General features: G+C 34.1%; 1 protein-coding gene across 5 annotated transcripts in view; it reads left to right on the top strand.

The window, feature by feature from the left end:
• The window catches only part of LUZP2 (leucine zipper protein 2), a 532,880-nt gene that overhangs the window by 245,283 nt on the left and 265,995 nt on the right, over nt 1-21,602 (top strand). For all 5 annotated transcript variants that reach the window (XM_085011621.1, XM_085011620.1, XM_085011622.1 and 2 more), the window contains exon 5: nt 3,752-3,814. In XM_085011621.1, the coding sequence (XP_084867747.1) occupies nt 3,752-3,814 (63 nt within the window). The remainder of the gene's footprint in view (nt 1-3,751; nt 3,815-21,602) is intronic.

Here is a 21,602-nt window from a genome sequence, read left to right as displayed (position 1 = left end):
AACTACTCAATAAAAAGAAAAAAAAAGAAAAAAATACTTATATTATCCAATTGAAAAAAATGTGATCAAAAAATTGCTGATGGCAAAAGTATAAATGCATTAGAAATTACAATAATTTAAGTGGGTTAAATCTAGTAATAATTTTTAAAAGACAGAATAACTGCAATTAAGAAATTATAGCAACACAATCAAATGTGCTAATTTAACAACTGAGAAGACCACACACTTAAAATAAGCAATATAGGAATATATATGCAAAACAACATAAAATAAATACGTAATTGACAGCAATGTTAATGTCTGGCAAATAGAATTTATGGAAAAAAATACAATGTATAGCAAAGCACATATGATAGCAAAATAAAAATGAGCAAATAAAATGAGATAATTATAGCTATAACTATCGTAAACTTACATCTACTTAACAAATCAGTTTAATGTTCATCAATCTATAAGTGAAAGGAGAAACTGGCAAATACAAAGATCTTAAAAATACAACTGATAGTAACAAACTAGTAGGTATATATAGAAATCTGTAACAAAGTGACTGTATTCTTAAGTACATGCAGAACATTTATAATAATTTTATAGAAATAAAATAAATATTATGAGAAACAGTTCACAGATAATGTAAATTCCTAAATAAATATAAAATAACTAAATTTCTGCAAGAAGAAATTCAGCACTTGAATAGCTGAATATGGTGGAAATTTTGTTGTGCAAAAAGGCCTCTTTTCCCAAGTGTTCTAGGGCTAGAAGGCTTGCATGATGCCTTCTACTAATTTTCAAAGATCAGTTGATTTCAAATATAGGCAGATATTTTCTAGAAAATAGAAAATGATTGACAGTCATCTCATTTTATAAACATCATCACTTACGGTTCCAAAATCAGTGAATGAATCTATGTCTAAATTAATAGCTATTCTACTAATGAATGTAGATATAACAATCTAAAAACAAAGCCTACATGAACAAAATATATCATCATAATCAATGAAATCACTGAATGCAAACACCTTACAGAAAGAAAACTTATCTTTTGGAGGGAATGCATTTTATTGTTGGTTTGGGTTTTTTTTGTTTTGTTTTGTTTTGTTTTTTTTTGGTCTTTTTGTCTAAAAAAAGACATATGGAGGTTTCCAGGCTAGGGGACTAATTCGAGCTGTAGCCTCCAACCTACGCCACAGCCACAGCAATGCCAGATCCGGGCCGCATCTGCAACCCACACCACAGCTCATGGCAATACCGGATCCTTAACCCACTGAGTGAGGCCAGGGATTGAACCCGCAACCTCATGGTTCCTAGTCAGATTCGTGTCCACTGCACCACAGCAGGTCCACATTTTATGTTTTGAATTGAATGACATAGATCATTCTAAGTCAGAATCCAAAAAAAGATAACAAAAAGTTTAACAAAAATGATAATTTAACAAAAACTTTTTTAAAATATGTCTCTGGTAGCATCTAGAAGGCAGGTTTCATGTTACTGGGACTCATGACTTTTAAACTTTAGTAAAGACTCAAACAGTTTGTGATTTTTCTTCCTATGTGAAGATTCTAATTAACTAAGCATTAAATTAATATATATTTTAATTGTTGCAAATAAATTCAGTAATTATTTTTTCTGCTCGGAAGGCTATTATAGTTGGTATAATTGAAAGTTGGATAAGAAGGGAAGAGTAAGATCATTATAATTGCTCACTCTCAAATAGAGGGAAACACTAGGATTTAATTCTATAAATATTGTGCTGTTTCAGTTTTAAGTGCAGATAATTTTATTGCTACCCTTGATTATGTATCTAATTACTGTGTCTTCTTCCATGAAAACATTGTATATTTTATTCAAAAGATATTTAAAATACCAATTTTATTTAGTTAATCCATAGTAAAATGCTATAAAGATTAAATGTGATATTGCTTTTAAATCACAAAAATATAAGAGAACATAAAGTTTGGAAAATTAAATTGAAAAAGCAGTAAAGCTGTCTTGATCCAGTTCTTTTAGAAAATACTTTTTATGACCATGTGAGCATGTTTATATCTCTAAGAGATAATGGAGTGGCAAATCTTTCAAACTTGTGAAAAACCTAAATTACAGCAAGAAAAAATGAGTTCTTAGGTGTAACCAGAGTAATTAATGATATTAATGCTTCTTGGATGCATTTCACTACTCTTGTTAATTTTTATGGCTTAACTTGCCTAAGTGAGACATAATTGGTCCAAAGGAAAGAATTAGCTTCAAGCTTTGATTCTCATTAGGAATGAAGAATTGTTACGTTTATCCATTCTTTACTCAGAGTAAATAAATGATACTTTCTGTCTCTAAAAATTATTTTATAAATATCTTCTAGGAATTCTAATTTTTCCAGAGATGTTAAAATAAGCTGGGATTCTAGACCAGTTGTTTCAAAATTCTGTAACTTTGTAATATTCTGAATGTATTTTAGGTCCTAAATGTTTGAATATTCTAAAGTTTTTCCTTCCCTGTTTATCATTTAAATAATTATATTATTGACATTGCAGTATATTTTAATTACACTGTTAATTAAAGTAGGTGTTAATTATGGAGAATATATCATAAATAGCATCAAAATAGGAGGATTTAGGGAAAATAATGGTATTGGTTTTAGAGCAGGTTCTTCATACAAGCAAAATGACTTTAAATAATCCATGACCCAAACTAAAGATAAGTATGTAACATATAAAAACATCCTGGTGCTCAATAGCTGCTTAGGTACATGTATTGAGAGCCCTGACTGTTAGCTTTTCGTTTTGTAATGCAAATGGATGACTTAAGATTTAATTGCAGAGGGAGCCACTTCAGCAAAGTCTGTCTCCAGTACACATCTTACCAACCACTGACTTGATGAAAAGCCAACTCCATATTCCTACTTTTTCTGCTACTCAGTCTCTTTTGTTGTAGCGGTTTTGGTTAATTTAATTTTTCTATTTATTTTCTTTTTATTAAGGTATAGTTGATTTACAATGTCGTGTCAATTTCTGCTGTACAGCAAAGTGGCCCAGTCACATACATATGCGTGTGTGTGTGTATGTATTCTTTTTTCATATTACAAGTATTAACTCACTGTCATATTTTCATATACATAGTGAACCCTCAGTGAGCATGAAGTCCCAAATTTTATTTACTGTGCTATACTGACTTTTTTTAAAGTTATCAGGCAGATGAATACTATGTTTATACAAATGCAATTCGAATAGCTGGCCTAAGGTTACAGATTCTATGACTATCATATTCAGGAGGAAATATCATGGTTTCTTTGGTATAGATTTATAAGGTTCCATGCTATAGTATTTATAAGATTCCATGCTTTTGAGGTCAGAAGCATCAGTACATAATTGTTCTCAAACTTGACCATATGTCAGAATTATTCAGAGAATATTTTAAGAAAAGAGGTTCCTAGACCCAACTCTAGAAATTAGTTTTGTTTGTTCAAGAACAACATTTTTAAAAATTAAAGTTTATACAGGTAAGAGAATCACAGTCATAATGTATTTCTCAGTTTTTTTAAACTATCTTTTATTATGTAAGAAAAGGGTATTTTAATATAATTAATGTATATACTTATAAATCAGCAATAAAAGTTTTTGGTTAATAAAAATTTAATCTTTTTTTCAATATTTGTTGACAAAGACATAATCATTTTATTATACCTCAAAGATCATGAAAGTAAATTTATAAAAGTTATAGAAGCAAATTTTAAATGTCTACATAATATTCTATTTATTTTCAGATTGCTTTTTTAAAGACTGAAATGGAAAGAAAGAACAAAATGATCCGAGATCTTCAGAATGAGGTAAGACTTATATTTCAGAGAAATTTTATGTAAGTCAAAGGATACACACAAACATACATACTGATTTGCCATAAGCACTGGAACACTAATCACATGCTAATTTAACTTTTAGGTATATATTCATAGAGAGGAACTTTAAGGTTAAGAATTTCAAGAGTTCCCTTCGTGGCTCAACAGTAATGAACCCGACCAGGATCCATGAGATGCAGGTGTGATCTCTGGTCTTGCTCAGCGAGTTAAGGATCCAGCATTGCTGTGAGTTGCTGTGTAGGTCACAGACCAGCTCAGATCTGGCTTGCTGTGGCTGGGGTTTAGGCTGGTAGCTGTAGCTCTGATTTGTACCCTAGCTTGGGAACCTCCATATGCTGCTGGTGCTGCCCTTAAAAAAAGGAAAAGGATTTCAGAAGATTCCTGCTTTGACATATATCTGATAATGCTGTTAGTTCATATCTCCAGTTCACTTTCCTTGTAATTATATTTTTTTAGGTCAATATTAAGCATTTATTTATTTATTTACTTAGTCTTTTTAGGGCCACACCTAGGGCATATGGAAGTTCCAGGCTAGGGGTCTAATTGGAGCTGTAGCTGCTGGCCTACACCACAGCCACAGCACATCTTATCCTTAACCCACTGAATAAGGACAAGGATCGAACCTGTGACCTCATGGATACCAGTCAGATTCATTTCTGCTGAGGCACAATGGGAACTCCATTAAACATTTATTTGTATTTCGTAAATATACTTGTCTACCAAATTGCATAATAGGCAGTGAAGATGAAAGCTAGTTAGAAATAGACTTCATGCTAGAAAAAGCCAATCTAGAGAGAAAAATTTATGAGATAATCTGAGAGTAATATAGATTTGAACATAAATAAATAAGATGTAAGCACTTTCCTTAAGCCTATAAAATGTAAAGATCCTATAAAATGCTGTGTGCTTTTTTTCTATTTTGAGTTTTTGTCTACTTGTTATAGAACTACTTTATTTTCTAAAATTACTTTTTTTTCCTTGAATGCAATTAGTTTCTTAGGACTATTAAATCATGATTAATTAATGATACGTTTTAGAGATCAGTCCTACTAAGGTTGATTTTTTAATCCTAAATCAATTGCTTTAATCATTACTAGTCTCTTTTACGCTCCTTCTTTCCTTCCTTTCATTCCTCCTTCCTTTCTTCAATTTTTTGAGACATTTCAATATCAGATGAATTTATATTATTCCTAAATTGTTTTCACTTTTAATGTGCAGATTAGAAAATAGAATTTATAGATGCCTTGGTGTCAAGATTCAGCCTTTGAACTCTGACTGTGATGTTAAAATTATCAGACATACAAAATATGTACAGGAGAAAGGAAAACAGGAAAACTTTTAAGTGACTTTCTTGTGATTCTATTGTGTTTTCATTTCTTCCTAATGATTTTTTTCTTCTGAGTCTTCTTAAGAAAGTCTAATGGAATGAACTTGCCAGTGTTTTCCCTGAGGCCTAAATCTTCTTAGATTTACTATTTATGGTGGAAATATAAGCAAACCAGAATTATCAAAATACTGGGCGAACTAGATAATTTCTTATTCGTTGGGTCTCAGTGAGAAGGCCAGATTACTCAAGTTACAAACTTATTATGGATCAGTTAAGACAAAAGGAATGTTTTAAACAATGTTAAAGTCAGTATTAAATAGTAAAGAAAGTACAACAACAATATGAAACCAACTGCTGAATAATGAGAGGATTGTGGGCTAATTTATATCTCTCTATATATATATATTATCAGTTAAATTTTAATATTAGAAAGTTTTTTTAATTCTAGAATTCGACTAAGGAGCAATCCCTTTTAAAATCAAACTATAAATGATTTGTAACAAGTGCATGTGAAGACTAAAAAATACTTGCTCTGAGAGGATACTTTCAAAGTTTAATATTATTTTTCTAAGTGTATAGGCGAGAATAATTCTAAAGGTAATACAACTCTTTAGAAGCCATGGCTGCCAAATGTAAGTTTTATAATTAAATTAGCTATTTACTTTATTCATATTGTAAATCTGCAAGACGGTGATTGATAACCTGAAAAAGGCTTTGACTTCTCTAAGAAAACCTGATAATGAACATATTTTATCCACTGTATGATTTCAGTTTGACTCCTTTGTACTAATTCCTTGAAATTTTAGATTTATTATTTTGACAAATGATCAGTTTATAGAGATTAAACAAAAAATTGATCCATACTCTACATAGTAAAATTATTTAGATACCGCTTACTTGAAAGATGTTTTGTTCAGGAGTTAAAAAAAAAAAAAGTGAATCGATTGAACAAAATAGAAACAAAATGCAAAGAGATAAGAAAGACCATACAGGTATAAAGGGATTTCTCTGAGAAGCTTTAAGTCTCCTGAATGATTTCTTCTGAGTGAGGATATTTGGAAAGTCCCAGTAGAAGAAGGGAGTTTTGCAACATTATTAAAGAAACATCAGCATTTTTTTTTTCATATGTGAAGGCAAATGTCTTAAAAGGCACTTTTGCATTAGCAACTAGAGATTTAATTTTTTAAGATTTAACACATCCCTTGGAGGGGGAAAATATTTAGACTTTATTACTAAGCAAATGCTGTGTAGGGCAGAAAGCATTTTTATTTTTATATCCAGGCAGTTGTATTTGGAATGGAATACATGGGAGCCCATGATTCAAAGACTGTGTTCATAACTGGGAAAGACCACTGCAGAATATTCGGAAAATAAGGACAGCAAAGGGGGAATACAGGAGGAAAAGGAAGTGTAGGGTTTTTTACAGAGAAAATAAAGAGTGAGACTGGAAAGAGAGTAGCTACGAGTTAATCAGAGTATTTGAGTCTCCTTCATTTTATCTGTCTCTAAGGGTATCTGTCTTCACATGGACGCCACATTACACCTGTGTCTGCAGTTGTTGTTACTCACAGAAGCTTTATTAACATTTAGGTGGTCTTGAGTTCCCATTGTGGCACAGTGGAAACAAATCCAACTACTATCTATGAAGATGCAGCTTTGATCTCTGGCCTCGCTCAGTAGATTGAGGATCTGGCATTGCCACAAGCTGTGGTATAGATCGCAGACACAGCTCCTTCCCACCTTGCTATGGCTCTGGCATAGGCCAGCAGCTGTAGCTCAGATTCAACCCGTAGCCTAGAAACTTCCATATGCCCCTAGTGGGCCCTAAAAAGCAAAAAGAAAAAAAAAGGGGGGTCTTGGCCTTCTGCTTTTCTCCTTATATTCACTTTCATGGAACATTCAAGTCCAATCTATTCTGCCACAGCATGTATTTCTTTCTACCAGATCACCTTATTAGCAAGAAATAAAATGTGGAATGATGTAATTAAGTTTAAAAAATTATGTTGGTTTTTATATAATTTTTCCCAACATGTTAAGGCTTGAAGAAATCAGGGGAAAGCCTTATAAAATTTTAGAGAAATTTTTATAATACGAGGACATAAGAAACAGGCAAAAGGGGCTCCCTTTATTGTATATAGTAGTGGTTTAGTGCCTTCAAAACATTTAAAAATTGCTTTTTACCATACAAAGCTATATCACCAAATGGTGAGTATATAGAAGACTCTAGACTTTATACTATTAAAATAAGAGATCAGTAAAATTATGTATCAGAATTTAATTCTGATGATAATGTACTTTATTGGAAGTCAGTTCCCTTTAGGATATATGTTTCAAGAGAAAAGAGTAAATCCTAAGTATAAGACTGCAAAAGAATGAGTATGATTTGGGGGGGGGAATGCTAGAAAATATTAGAGTGTGGTTGTATTTTTATCACTATGGTCATTATTGTATTAATATTATGATTATAGAATTACATAGTAAGTGGCATTCCCCATCACAATTTTCTCATTGGTACAACATTTTTAATGTACGCATTTGCAGGGTATAAGAAATGTAAAAATTGATTTATAGTAGCTATAGCACCTTTTTTGTTTTAGTAACTTCCTAATCTGTCTCTAATTCTGATGTCTCTTATGTAATCCATTTTTGCATTTGGTTACTTATTTTGCATTTTATATTTGGATATTTTATGGTTACAGTAAATATTAAAAACCTGCACCAGGATATTAAAAAAAAACCAAAAACTAAAACTCAACCTTCCTTCTCTGACTTCCATAACTGCATCATCATGTAATAAAGGCAGTTTTATGGATTCCAAAGCTTAGAATGCTCTTTGACTTTGCAATTTTATAACACTCTCTCTCCATTGTCATTTCTAATTTTCTTTAATTTTATTCATTGTTTCCCCTAGGACAAAATATGCTTGTCTATACTCGTTATAGACATAAGAAAGGCTCAAGGGAAGAGTAGGATTATATATAGATATTGAAATATTAAATTTGGCATTGGGACAAGCATCTCTGGTTAGTTTGATATTCCCTAATGAAATGTGTAAGTCTGATAATATTCAGGACTTTTTAAAGAAATACCTATCTGGAAATACTTGGATTAGATTGGTATTAAAATATAGGCTATATTAAGCTAGTGAATAGATAGAAAAGAAGGGAAGGGAAGAGAGATTGTGTGAGTTTGATAATGTTCAGGACCTTTTAAAGGAATACATAACTGGTAATATTTGAGTTAGATTAGTATTAAAACATAGTCTATAATAAGTCAGTGAGTAAAAATATGAGAGAAGGGAAAAAAAGAGAAGGAAAAGAGAGGGGAGAAGAAAGGAAGGAAGAGAGGGAAGGAGGGAGGAAGGAAGGAAGGGAGGAAGAAAGGAAAGAGGAAAGAAGGAAAGAAGGGTGGGCAAGTCGGGGGAGATCATGTCTGATTAGCAAAGCTTAAGTCATGTCTGCCCTTGGGAGAAAGGATTTGTTTATTTCTCTTTATTTTATAAATAAAGGATTTATTTATTTTTAATTTTTCCCTGGGAATATGGGTAAAAACTGAAGAATTTTCACATTGTGGAAACATCGTTCCAAAATTTGGTAGCTTGTATTAACAGCTTTTCTTAAAGAGGGTTGGGGTCTCTGGTAATCAGCTTTAGTATATGTTAGAGGATCTGAGTAGTTTAGAGACATGCTCTAAATAATACTGATAGAGTATGCAGTTGTGCATGTGTATCTGTTACAGTATCTTGTGTGTATACATGGCCTCTTGCCTATCTATCCTTATCATGTGATTTGAGCTTTGTTTTTAGATGAATTATTTCCTCAACTAGATGTTGACTCTTCTAAGGTAGAAGCCCACCTTCCCTGGGTGTTCCCCAGTTGCTCAGTGGAATAAGGATCCAGCGTTGTCATTGCTGTGGTACAGGTTCAATCCATGCCCTGGGAACTTCTGCATGCTGAAGGGGCATACCCTCCCCGCCCCCCCACATAAAGGAAAGGACTAATAATGTAAAATTGAGAATGAAGAGACAGGAGGATGGGGTAGACAAGAGGTACAGAGTTACTGGCAGTATTGTAGTTTTAAAGAAAAGAATCCTACATTGCCTAAAATATTATAATTCAGATTTTTCACACACACAACAAAAACCTACAGGGCCAGGACTTTATGTATAGCACCAATGAATTCAATAAACTGAATAAACATATTTGGACACTGTCCAAATATGGATATTGAAGTCAGTTTCCTTAATTTGCTATTCTCTACAATAGGGATAGTTAGAGACCTTGAAAGATATCAGGGAATCTCTGGCCTTCCTGAAATTACAAGTTTTGACAGAAAACAAGTATAGGGGCAGAAGTGTATTTTTTACAGGAGAGGATGTAGATTTTCAGGGAAAGACTATGACTGAAACCAAAAATAATAATAAAGGTCAATAACATCTGATCTAGAGAAAACTCTAGTAAATTTTAAGAAGAAAACCCATTTGGGGTCAATACTTGTGCCTGTAAATCTTCTGAAAAATAAATTACTCCATTTTCTTGCCTCAATCTGCACACTCAGGTGAAGATGATGGGATATGTCATAATGTGATAGAGTGCTTCGGGGTCATCCTTCTGAAATGGATTCTCATGCCTTCCTGAAGATGAAATAGGGGCATGAGTTTGAGTTCTTATATACTGAGTCCAGGGCAAGCCTGGGATGTTTTCAGATAATTTCATTATAACATGTATACTTTATTCCTGCTGGTTTGCCTGCCTTAAAGTGATTACTTCTGAGAAATCTTAGTCACCTGGTTATTTTGGTTAATTGTGTAACTAGTATTTAAAGTTTATTATAACCCATTTGTACTAGTTCCTAGGGCTACTGTAAAAAGTTGAGTGGCTTAAAACAATAAAAAATGAACTCTTTCACACTTCTGAAGTCCAGAAGTCTGAAATCAAAACATCACCACAGGGGAGTCCCTGTTGTCGTGCTGGGGGCCCAGAATCCAGCTGCAGCAGCTCAGATTGCTGCAGAGGCTCAGGTTTGCTCCCCAGCCAGGTACAGTGGGTTAGAGGATCCAGCATTACTGCAGTTGTGGTAATTCAGTCCCTGACCCAGGAACTGCCACATGCCACAGGTGCAGCCATTTAAAAAAAGAAAGAAAGAGTGCCACAGGGCTGCACTCCCACTGCAGGTTCTATAGAATAATCTAGGTTTCCAGTTTTGCCTCTTCCTACTTTCTGGCGCTCTCTGTCAATCCTTGACAATCTTTTGTTTGTCAAGAATCTGCATTTCCATCTTCCTATCGCCAGTTCTATGTTGGGTTTTCTCCTCCTCTTTATAGATACCTGTTATTAGATTTAGGATCCACACCAATCCTGCAAAACCCTGATTTTAATTTAATTACATGCGCGTAAACACTTTTCTAAATAAGAGCACTGTTTGAGGTTCCAGCTGGACATGAATTTTGAGATGATACTATTCAAATGTCTCTATTATTTATGCCATTTTGTATATTCCAGTTGAAGATCTTTGCTTTTTCTTTTTTTTGAACCGACAAGGAGGGAACATTTTATTAGGTATATAAGTCTTAGCCAGTTTTTTAATGGGGAAAAAGGAAAGATTTTATTCAATATAAATCTATCTATGGAAGAAGTCTAATATTACTTGTTTAGATTGTATATATAAGGTTCATTTATCTATATATTCATTTGTGGAATAAACATATAACTTAATTCCCAACATTGTCTCCACATTTTGCTATTTCCTGGGGTATATGAATATTATTAAATTTCAATTATACAAAACAATCTCTGATCATGGAGAATGTAAAGAATGGAATTAAATATTGTATAACAAGTAATAGTGTGCCATATATCAATAATTACATAAATTGCATACAATATCTACAATAAAAACATTGAAAAGCATTTTATAGTAAAATACTTAAAGGGGCAGAGGAACTCAATGACCTACTCAAGTGTGATCACTATCTGCATCATTGAAGGGGTAGGTTTTGAAAGAAATGAAGAGATTAGAACTTATGGCTACTTTTTCATCATCAAGGAAGCAAAAATGAAAAAAGGCTAATGTTTCAAAAATTTCCTTGTAGGTGAAAAGACTGTTAAATGTTTATTGGTGTGAAGAAAGTAGTTAATTTTGATGATTGTAGCTAAATCCAATTTCAGGCCATTTGACTTTCAAAATATATGCCTTTAGTCCCCAAATCGATGCTGTATGTGTTATAAAAAGGGGTTGGAGTAGCCAAACTTATTGACTCAGCCAAAGGTTAATAAATCAAAAAATATATCTGAAAAGTTCCACTCTCTGATGGAATTACTCAACAAATTTTCTAGTACTTAAGGACATAGAATTTTTACTTGGTGTTTCTAAAGGAAACTTGGACTGATGTCTTATAGGAGATGTCAGTCTACATAAAATCTCATTTTATTTACTGTTGCAATCAGTTAATTCTGCCAAGTTCTAATTTCCTGCTTCAGAATGTTGGGTATATGCCAACATTACATGCAATTTTAGGAATAATTCTCAGTTGAAATGATATCTTTTACCTGTGGCTGCTTCTGGGTCAGTTTTTCCATTATGTGCTAGAAGAATATCTAGTGTTTCCTGTCGTTCCTCAGTAAAGGAGAAAGTTTGATTTCTTAATGTCATAACTTCTGTAAACACTATTTTATAAGTTTTAAGAACCTCTGAATATTATTTAGTAAATGAGAAAATAGTGCATGAAAGACTTTTAGCATATATTTAGATATTTAGCTGTTAACAAATGGAAACTATATTATCATCATTATATTTCTTTCATTGGGTTCTGAGGTAAAATTTGTTCATCTGTAAGCAATATTATGGGAGTTCTTTTGTGGTACAGTGGGTTAAGGATCCAGTGTTGTTTCTGTAGTGGCCTGGGTCACTACTGTGGCCCAGGTTTGATCCATGGACAGTCATGGCCAAAACAAAAAAACAACAACAAAAAACGCAGTACTATTACAAGAAAATATTTGCTTAGAAATAGTTCTAAATAAACAAAAACACTAAAACTTAATATTTCACTTAAATAAAAATACCCCAAGGTAAGACGGAACTCTACCTCTCTAACTTTTGGAATATCTCATTCCGTCTCTCAGTGTCTCTCTCCATATGGCAGAAGTGGAGAACTGACAAGAAGTCCCAGAACTTTTTGATTAATAGTCTGCCAGTTTAGAAATAGACAAGTGAGAAAATCTTTTCAGACTGCAAAAGGAGAAAAATCCCAAGGAAGAGCCTAAATTGTTTTGCATGCTTGAGCCAGTCACCTTGGACAGGGGAAATGGGGCACTTAGGCCAAGTCTGAGTCACATTTCTATCCTTTTGTTAGATGGGAGCAATCCAACACAAAACAGAAATGGATTTCCCACAGAAAAGAAAGGTTCATTGCTAAAGAGTGTCTAGATATTGGACTGATAAAATAAAATGAATAAAGAAAACCACCAAATACTTCTATTGCTCCCTGTTATCCTCACTCATTTTCTAATTAACCCCCAGATCAGAGCATTTAAGTAATATTTTAATCATTTCAAGTCTCAAGTCATACATGATTCATTTGTATCACTATACCTTTGTTATTAATATTCCCTTGTATATAATTTCACCCTCCTTCCAAACATATTAAGGATCTTTAGTTTTCTCATTTTCTATTTACTTGCTACATTCAAATTCTTAATAAAAATGGCACTAGGGAAGCTTTAGTCATATAATATTAGGTAAATGATCTCCTTCATCTCTGTACCTAGAAGGAAATGGGAGAACTGCTTTGTTTTCAATCTTCAGAGATACACTATTTTGTTCTATTTGCTTCTCAATCCTTCCTTCAAGCCATTATCCCTCCTTTGTGCATCATGTATCCAACATTAGTAAAGGGACCTAGTGCCTGACCATCCTTAATGCCCCAACTCAAAAAAAAAAAAAATGAATTTCTTCCCCTTCATGACACCTTTACACCTTAAATAGCCTTGATTCCAAGAACATAGACTGGGAGTTCCTGACTTGGCTCAATGGAAGCGAATCAGACTAGTATTCATGAGGACGCAGGTTTGATTCCTGGCCTTGCTCAGTGGGTTAGGGATCCAGTGTTACCGTGAGCTGTGGTGTGGATCACAGATGCAGCTTGGATCTGGCATTGCTGTTTGTGGTGTAGGCCAGCAGCTACAGCTCCAATTGGACCCCTAGCCTGGGAACCTCCATATGCCTCCATATCAATTTACTCCTCCTTTCATAAACGATCCTTTTGTAACGTGCAATGCTGTTTGACAAAATTTTATCCACAGAACTTCTTTCAAAGTTAGAGTCGATCCTCTCAAAGCCTGCTGCTGATTTATCAACTAAGTTTATGTTGTTATTTCCACAGTTTTCATAACATCTTCATCAGGAGTAGATTTCATCTCAAGAAACCACTTTCTTTGGTCATCCATTAGAAGCAACTCTTCATACACTAAAATTTTATCATAAGATTACAGAAATTCAGGCCTCATTTCTAATTCCAGTTCTCTTGGTAAGTTCTATCACATGTGCAGTTATTTCCTGCATTGAAGTCTTGAATCCCTCAGTCATTCATGAGGGTTAGAATCAATCAATTTAATTTTGATAAATTGAGCTCTTCCCATGAATCATAGATATTCTTAGTAGTATCTAGAATCATGAATTATTTGCAAAAGATTTTCAAGTGACTTTGCCAAGATCCATGAGAGGAACCACTATCAATGGCATCTGTAGTCTTACAAAAAGTTTTTTATATAATAAGATTTGCAAGTTGAAATGACCCCTTGATCCATAGGCTTGTCCATCTGCATTTCTTAAACTTAGGTAAAAGGAATCTCATTGTTCATATGAAGAATGCACAGGAATGGTGAGCAATGTGTAGAAGGGGTAACTAAACAACTGAGAAGGGAAATCTTCAAGAGGTGTCTTTGTAGCACTAAAAGTATGGTCTGAGGGCAGTTGTGGAGAGGACATTCCACAGTTTAACTTTAGTCTCATGTACTCTTATTGGCTAAAGAAGACTAAGACAATTGACTAAATGGTCTACTATGTACTATGAACAAAAATAATTCCTCACTACTAGATTTTGAGGTGCTATTAGGACTGAATGTTAGATAGGAAAAACAGCCAATACATACAGTGATATTGTCATAGGGACTTAAATAATTTTATAATGACAAGAAAATAAGTCTTCCAAAATATTAGGAAGGAGGATCCAAATTTGGGAACTTCAGCTCTGAAGCATGTATTCTCCCAGTCCTCTGCTGTATAACTTGCCTCACTTTAACATTTTCTTCCTTCCTTCTCCCCGCTCCTTCTCTTCCTCCTCGCCCTCCTCCTCCTTCTCTTCCTCCACATCCTTTTCCTCCTTCTGTGTCATCTCTACTACTACCATTTAGGAACCCAGTGCCTATCACATAGTAGATATTCAGTAAGTTCTTATTCACTGTTTTATTCCTAGCTATATATATTTTTTATAATAGAAAACATTTTCACCAAGAAATAAAAACTGCCACTGTCATTGTCACGCCTGTGGCTAACAGGTCACATGTGTATTTGTACCTCTTGTTGGCAAGTCTTTTTGTATACATGATTTCACCTAATCTTTATACAGTCCAGCCATTGAGTAAAACACATTCTGAAATGGAAGGAAGAGATTAGGAATACTAAAATCTTAGAGACTTTTTCAAGTTGCTTAAATTCATAGAGCTGGAAAAGAAACTAAGCACTCAATTTCCCCTCTCCTTTGAAGGTGCTTTACTCACTCTACCTACTGTTCTCCCAGCCCTGTGACTATTGACTTTGAAGTAAATGTGAAAATAACCACCTAAATAGCTGTCTCTTTTAATCTTTCTAAACATCACATGCAGGTAAGCTCCCTATTCTTGCCATAGCTATGAGAAAATAAACCTCTCTGTATAATTTTCGTAGAGCTGCTTTCGTTGCGTTGGATGTCACACCTCTCATATATCCATGGATTCCTTCTTTCTAGATATAATCATACCTCTGTTGATATGATGGAGAACTGTTACTCTGGGGCTTTCAATAAAGTTACATGTACCCTTTTTTCCTAAATGAGATTGACAGAATTTTTATAACTTGCCATTCAAAGTTACCTGATAAATGTTGTTAGAGATGATAGATATGATTAAAAAATAAACCAATTTTGATTTTAAATGGAAAAAAATATATAAAACCTCAACTATTAATTGATATTGTATTTACAAATGAGATTCTAATATTTTCCAAGTTTGAGGAGGAAGGTTTCATACCAGAATGAATGTGCTGGTATGCATTTTGCATTATTTGTACATAAAAAAGAGAAAAATAATTTAGCGCTCTCTTGTGCTGCAGTAATAGTGGTATGTTTGGCTGTTGAAAGATGTTTTGCTTTCGATAAGTGTTTTTTTTTTTTGCTGTATATCTCAAACTAGTTTTTATAGACAATCTCAAGGGTTTTACACTTTTCTAGATCTAAGTACACAAATTTTATGTATTGTATTCTTTATGTATTAGTTCTACTTACATATTGTCTGCACTCACTACCTCTCCCAGTCATCAGCATAATTTAAAGTAAGGCAGTATGATAGAAACAGCCATATGTCCACCAATAGCCATCCTCTCAGTCTTCTATTTGGTACCAAAATAAATGATCTTTAGCTGGAAATGTAGGTGTACTTTGCAAAGTGTCATCTTTACTAGCCTCCTACATCATTTGCAGTTAGTCAGGTCTACATGACTATGTTCTGGGCAATGGAATTCAGACCCTTCCCGTGTAAGTTGATTGACTCCCTCATCTGCTGCCATCACAAATGATATCTGTCTCTCTGGTGTGACTTCCATCACATTGCTGGTTAGTTTCTGTTTAATGCGGCTGTTTTAAAATGCTACACTCTCTAAGGAATTGCTACCCTATAAATTCCTCAAGGCTGAAAAGAAGGGAGGAAGGAGCAAAGAAGTTAATAATCAAAAGCTTGAATAGGTAGGTAGTTTTATGATTAATGATGTGTTAAAAGGTGTGCCAGCTATGATTATAAGTGTCAATATGAGAATTATTAAAGTGTGGACCTTGTTTGGAAATGGTTAACTGAGTAATTTAAATAGCCTGTGACCTGTGAAGACATTGTATTTACTCGGCGTATTAATGATGTATCGGCAGAAGAGTCTGACATTTCATTAGGAAGTTTAATGAGCTTGACAAGATGATCTTCGTGATCAGTTCAGTCCTAACATGTTACTATAATATGATGATAATAAAGATTAAAAAACTTATTTAAGATAAAGAAATCATATCTTATAATAAAATTATGGCTATGATTCTATTTAACTGATGTTACATGCCCTATAAGCAAGATTTCAAACAGTGTCTAGCCCACCATCCTCCTTTCACAGATGAAAAGCTGGAATCTCAAAAATCTAGGCTCTTTGTGTGGTTGTATTATTTCAAGTTGGCACTGGTTGTAACTCACAGAAATCTTAGACATGACATCCTATAAACATTCTTCAAATGCAGTTATTTGAGTTTGTGCTTATAAACTTTAAGCTTTAGCCCTTTAGGTAGAGTCAAGGGTCATGGCAGAGTACACCCTTGTATTAACTTATGTTTGCTTGGTGGGAGTGTTTGTCGCTCACTGCCACTGGGTACATAATTACCTTTTTGTGTAAACTCTCACAAATCCCTCAGGGTTGTGAAAATACTGTATTGTATGTCTTGAAGAAGCATATTATGCTTTTCATGATTTATATTTTATGACTTCATCAGTAACATAGTAAATATATTTATACATTTAATAAGACACTTTAAAGAGTAAATTTATTTCCCAATTACAATTGTATTGGAAAAAATAAATAAAAATAAATAACTAAATGAAAACTACCCCTTAGAGTTCCCGATGTGGCTCAACAGTAGAGAACCTGACTAGTATCCATGATGATGTGGGTTTGATCCCTGGCCATGCTCAGTGGGTTAAGGATCCAGGTGTTGCCTTGAGCTGCGGTGTAAGTCACGGGTACAGCGCAGATCCCGTGTTGTGTGGCTGTGGCTGTGGCATAGCTCCAATTCAACCCTTGGCCTGGAAACATCCATATGTCATGGGTGTGGCCCTAAAAAAAGACAAAAACAAAACAAAACAACAAAACAGGATTGTGGACAGACAAAAAAAGAAAAAACAGGGATAAAGAAAATAATAAGATAATGAGTTCTATTATCTTACCATGGGAAAAAATAGAATATATGAGCTTATCTAACAAATACAGTCCTGACCCTGTGTAAATAGAATATGCTTACTTTCCAATCAGTATATATACAAATTTTCTCATGGTACCACTTTTTTTGATAAACATCATATTAGTGGCTGCTTATTTGTAACACCTGCCCCTTGCCTAAAGACATGTAACTACCTAACTAGCTAGCTATTATATATGTAATTACTGATTTAATGATTACAAAGCCCATCTCTTTCCTGGAATGAATTTTATATTCATCTACATTTTCTTCTAGATATTCTTATGATAGATCAAATATCCAATGATAAACTGTTACATGAATAATAAAAATGATGCTATTTGTACATTCCATAGTAGGAATTGTACACTTGGAAAATAATGACTGCCACTAAAACAGAGAGTTGACAGTTTTTCTAATCCAATTTAGGCCTCAACACAATTGAGGAATGAGTGGATTAACTGTGAATAGTCCTATTAATTCAAGTTATGCAACTCTGACCTATGCTCTTTGATCCCCTGAAATGATTTAAAAAGAACTTATTATTTCAACAGCTATAATTGGCCATCCTTCTGGAACTCTGGCCAATTAAGTTCTTATAAAATTAAATTATTTTTGATTATTTCATACCTTCCAAAACCTAAAGCTCAGTATTTAAATATCACTTGTTTTTTTCCATGACTCAAGATGCTGAAGTTAAAAGAAATTGAGTTGAATGTATACTGGTTGTAAATTCAGAAATTTGAGGAGGATCATCCTTATTTTCTTCAAGTATAAAATTGAGATAACTATAATAACCTACCTCATAGATGTACCATGAAAATATAAATGCGTGGAGAATGCTGAGAACTTTCATCTTAGCATCAGTATCTCACTAATATTAGCCATAATCACCATATTTATTATTATCATTGTGAATTAATTGACAAAACCGCATAATATTGTCAACTGATTTTTCATTCATATTTATTAAAAGTATCTATCAACATGAGCAGTGATAGGTCTGTGGAGGAAAGCTCTCACTATTTTTAATTTATTTCTCTAGTAAGAGTTTTCATGACACCCACTCATATTTATTTTCTCTGCAAGGTCCTTCCCTCACATTTATTTTCTTTGTGGTATGTTAGAAACAGATGAGAAAGTCAGTATAATATACAATAATTGCCCTTATAGCTAAGAAACCTAGCTTCTCAATGCAGCAGACCTAACTATGGTATACCTGGGGCATCAACATAATATTTTTTTTATTATTCAAATGAATTTATCTCGTCTGTAGTTCTATAATTATCATAACAATCTAATTTCACAGGATTTCCATCCCACAGCCCAAGCACATCCCCCCACCCCCCAAACTGTCTCCTCCAGATACCATAAGTTTTTCAATGTCTGTGAGTCAGCATCTGTTCTGCAAAGAAGTTCAGTCTGTCCTTTTTTCAGATTCCACGTCAGTGAAAGCATTGGATGTTGGTGTCTCCTTCTATGGCTGACTTTACTTAGCATGATAGTTTCTAGGTCCATCCATGCTGCTAAAAATGCTGATATTTCATTCTTTTTAATGGCTGAGTAATATTCCATTGTGTATATGTACCACACCTTCTTGATCCATCCCTCTGTAGATGGACATTTAGGTTGTTTACGTGTCTTGGCTATTGCAAATAGTGCTGCAATGAACATCAGAGTACGTGTCTTTGCGAGTCGTAGATTTCTCTGGATAGATGCCCAGGAGTGAGATTGCTGGATCCAATGGTAGTTCTATGTTTAGTTTTCTGAGGAATCTCCATACTGCTTTCCACAGTGGTTGCACCAATTTGCAATCGCACAAACAGTGAAATAGGGTTCCTTTTTCTCCACACCCTCACCAGCACATATTGTTTGTAGACTTTTGGATGATGGCCATTCTGGCTGGTGTAAGGTGGTACCTCAGAGTGGTTTTGATTTGCATCTCTCTATTGATGAGTAATGTTGAACATCTTTCCATGTGTTTCTCAGCTATCTGTATGTCTTCTTTGGAGAACTGTCTGTTTAGATCTTCTGCCCATTTTTTGATGGGGTTTTTTGTTTGTTTGTTTGTTTTTTGGTTTTTGGTTTTTTTCCTTTGGTATTGAGCTGTAAGAGGTGTTTATAAATTTTGGAGATTAATCCCTTGTCAGTCAATTCATTAGAAAAAATTTTCTCCCATTATGTGGGTTGTCTTTCTGTTTTGTTTAGGGTTTCCTTTGCTGTGCAGAAACGCTGAAGTTTGATTAGCTCCCATTTGTTTATTTTTGTTTTTGTTGTCAATACTCTGATAGGTGGATCTGAGAAGATGTTGCTGTCTTTTATGTCTATGTTTTCCTCTAAGAGTTTTATAGTGTCTGGTCTTCTATCTAGGTCTTTAATCCATTTGGCGTTTATTTTTGTGTATGGTGTTAGGGAGTGTTCTAATTTCATTCCTTTCCATGTGGCTGTCCAGTTTTCCCAGTACCACTTATTGAACAATCTGTCCTTTCTCCATGGTATATTCTTGCCTGCTTTTTCATAGATTAGTTGGCTGTAGGTGCATGGGTTTCATTTTGGGCTTTCTATCCTGTTCCACTGATCTATATTTCTGTCTGTGTGCCAATACCATACACTTTTGAAAACTGTTGCTTTGTACTATAGTCTGAACTCACAGAGCCTGATTCCTCCAGCTCCATTTTTCTTTTTCAGGATGTCTTTGGCTATTCTGGGTCTTTGGTACTTCCAAACAAACTGTAAAATATTTTGTTCAAGTTCTGTGAAAAATGTCCTTGGTAATTTGATAGGGATTGCATTGAATCTGTAAATTGCCTTAGGTAGTACAGTCATTTTGGTAATATTAACTCTTCCAATCCACGAGCATGGTATATCTTTCCATCTATTTGTGTATCTTTGATTTCTTTCATCAGTGGCTTATAGTTTTCAGAGTACAGGTCTTTTGTTTCTTTAGGTAGGTTTACTCCTAGGTATTTTATTCTTTTGGATGTGATGATAAATGGGATTGCTTCCCTAATTTTTCTTTCTGCTCTTTCATTGTTAGTGTATCAAATTACTGTCAATTTCTGTGTATTAATTTTGTATCCTGCTACTTTGCTAAATTTGTGGATGAGCTCTAACAGTTTTCTGGTAGAGTCTTTAGGATTCTCTAGGTATAGTATCATGTCATCTGCAAATAGAGATAATTTTACTTCTTCCTTTCCAATTTGGATTCCTTTTATTTCTTTTACTTCTCTGATTGCTGTGGCTAGGACTTCCAGAACTATGTTGAAGAGTAGTAGCGAGAGTGGACATTCTTGTCTTGTTCCTGATCTCAGTAGGAATTCTTTCGGCTTATCACAATTGAGAATGCTGTTCGCTGTGGGTTTGTCATATATGGCCTTTATCATGTTGAGGTAGGTTCCCACTATGCCCACTTTCTGAAGGGTTTTTATGAGAAATGGGTGTTGGATTTCGTCAAAGGCTTTTTCTGTTTCTATTGACAAGATCGTATGGTTTTTATTCTTCAGTTTGTTAATGTGGTGTATCACAGTGATGAATTTGTGGATATTGAAGAACCCTTGCATCCCTGGGATAATCCCACTTGATCATGATGTACAATCCTTTAAATGTATTGTTGGATGCAGTTTGCTAGGATTTTGTTGAGGGTTTTTGCATCAATGTTCATCAGGGATATAGGCCTGTAGTTTTCTTTGTTTGTGGTATCTTTGCCTGGTTTTGGTATCAGGGTGATGGTGGTCTCATAGAATGAGTTTTGGAGTATCCTTCCTCTGTGATTTTTTGAAATAGTTTCAGAAGGAGAGGTGTTAACTCTTCTCTAAATGTTTGATAGAAGTTGCCTGTGAAGCCATCTGGTCCTGGACTTTTGTTTGTTGGAAGTTTTTTAATCACCATTTCAATTTCAGTTCTTGTGATGGGTCCATTCATCTTTTCTATTTCATCTTGATTTAGTCTTAGAATATTGTACTTTTCTAAGAATTTGTCCATTTCTTCTAGGTTTTCCATAACATAATCATTTTTTATGAAAAGCCTATTACTACCGATTCCTATCTGTGTGCACAGCCTCATCACCACAAGAGTTGGTGGCTGAGATACCCCTTGAGTGGAACAACCTGGGTGTATTCACTAATTCTCCTTTACTAGATGCTATCTCGCAATTACATAGAAACCTCAAAAATAGGATAGGTTAATTAGGATTGGAC

Source organism: Sus scrofa, chromosome 2 (genome assembly GCF_054392235.1).
Source record: "Sus scrofa isolate SSC_HxYL_T2T_F1_AM1 chromosome 2, Sscrofa_HxYL_maternal_Yorkshire_Landrace_v2.0, whole genome shotgun sequence".
NCBI classification, from domain to species: domain Eukaryota; kingdom Metazoa; phylum Chordata; class Mammalia; order Artiodactyla; family Suidae; genus Sus; species Sus scrofa.
This window is presented reverse-complemented; position numbering and strand designations above follow the sequence as displayed.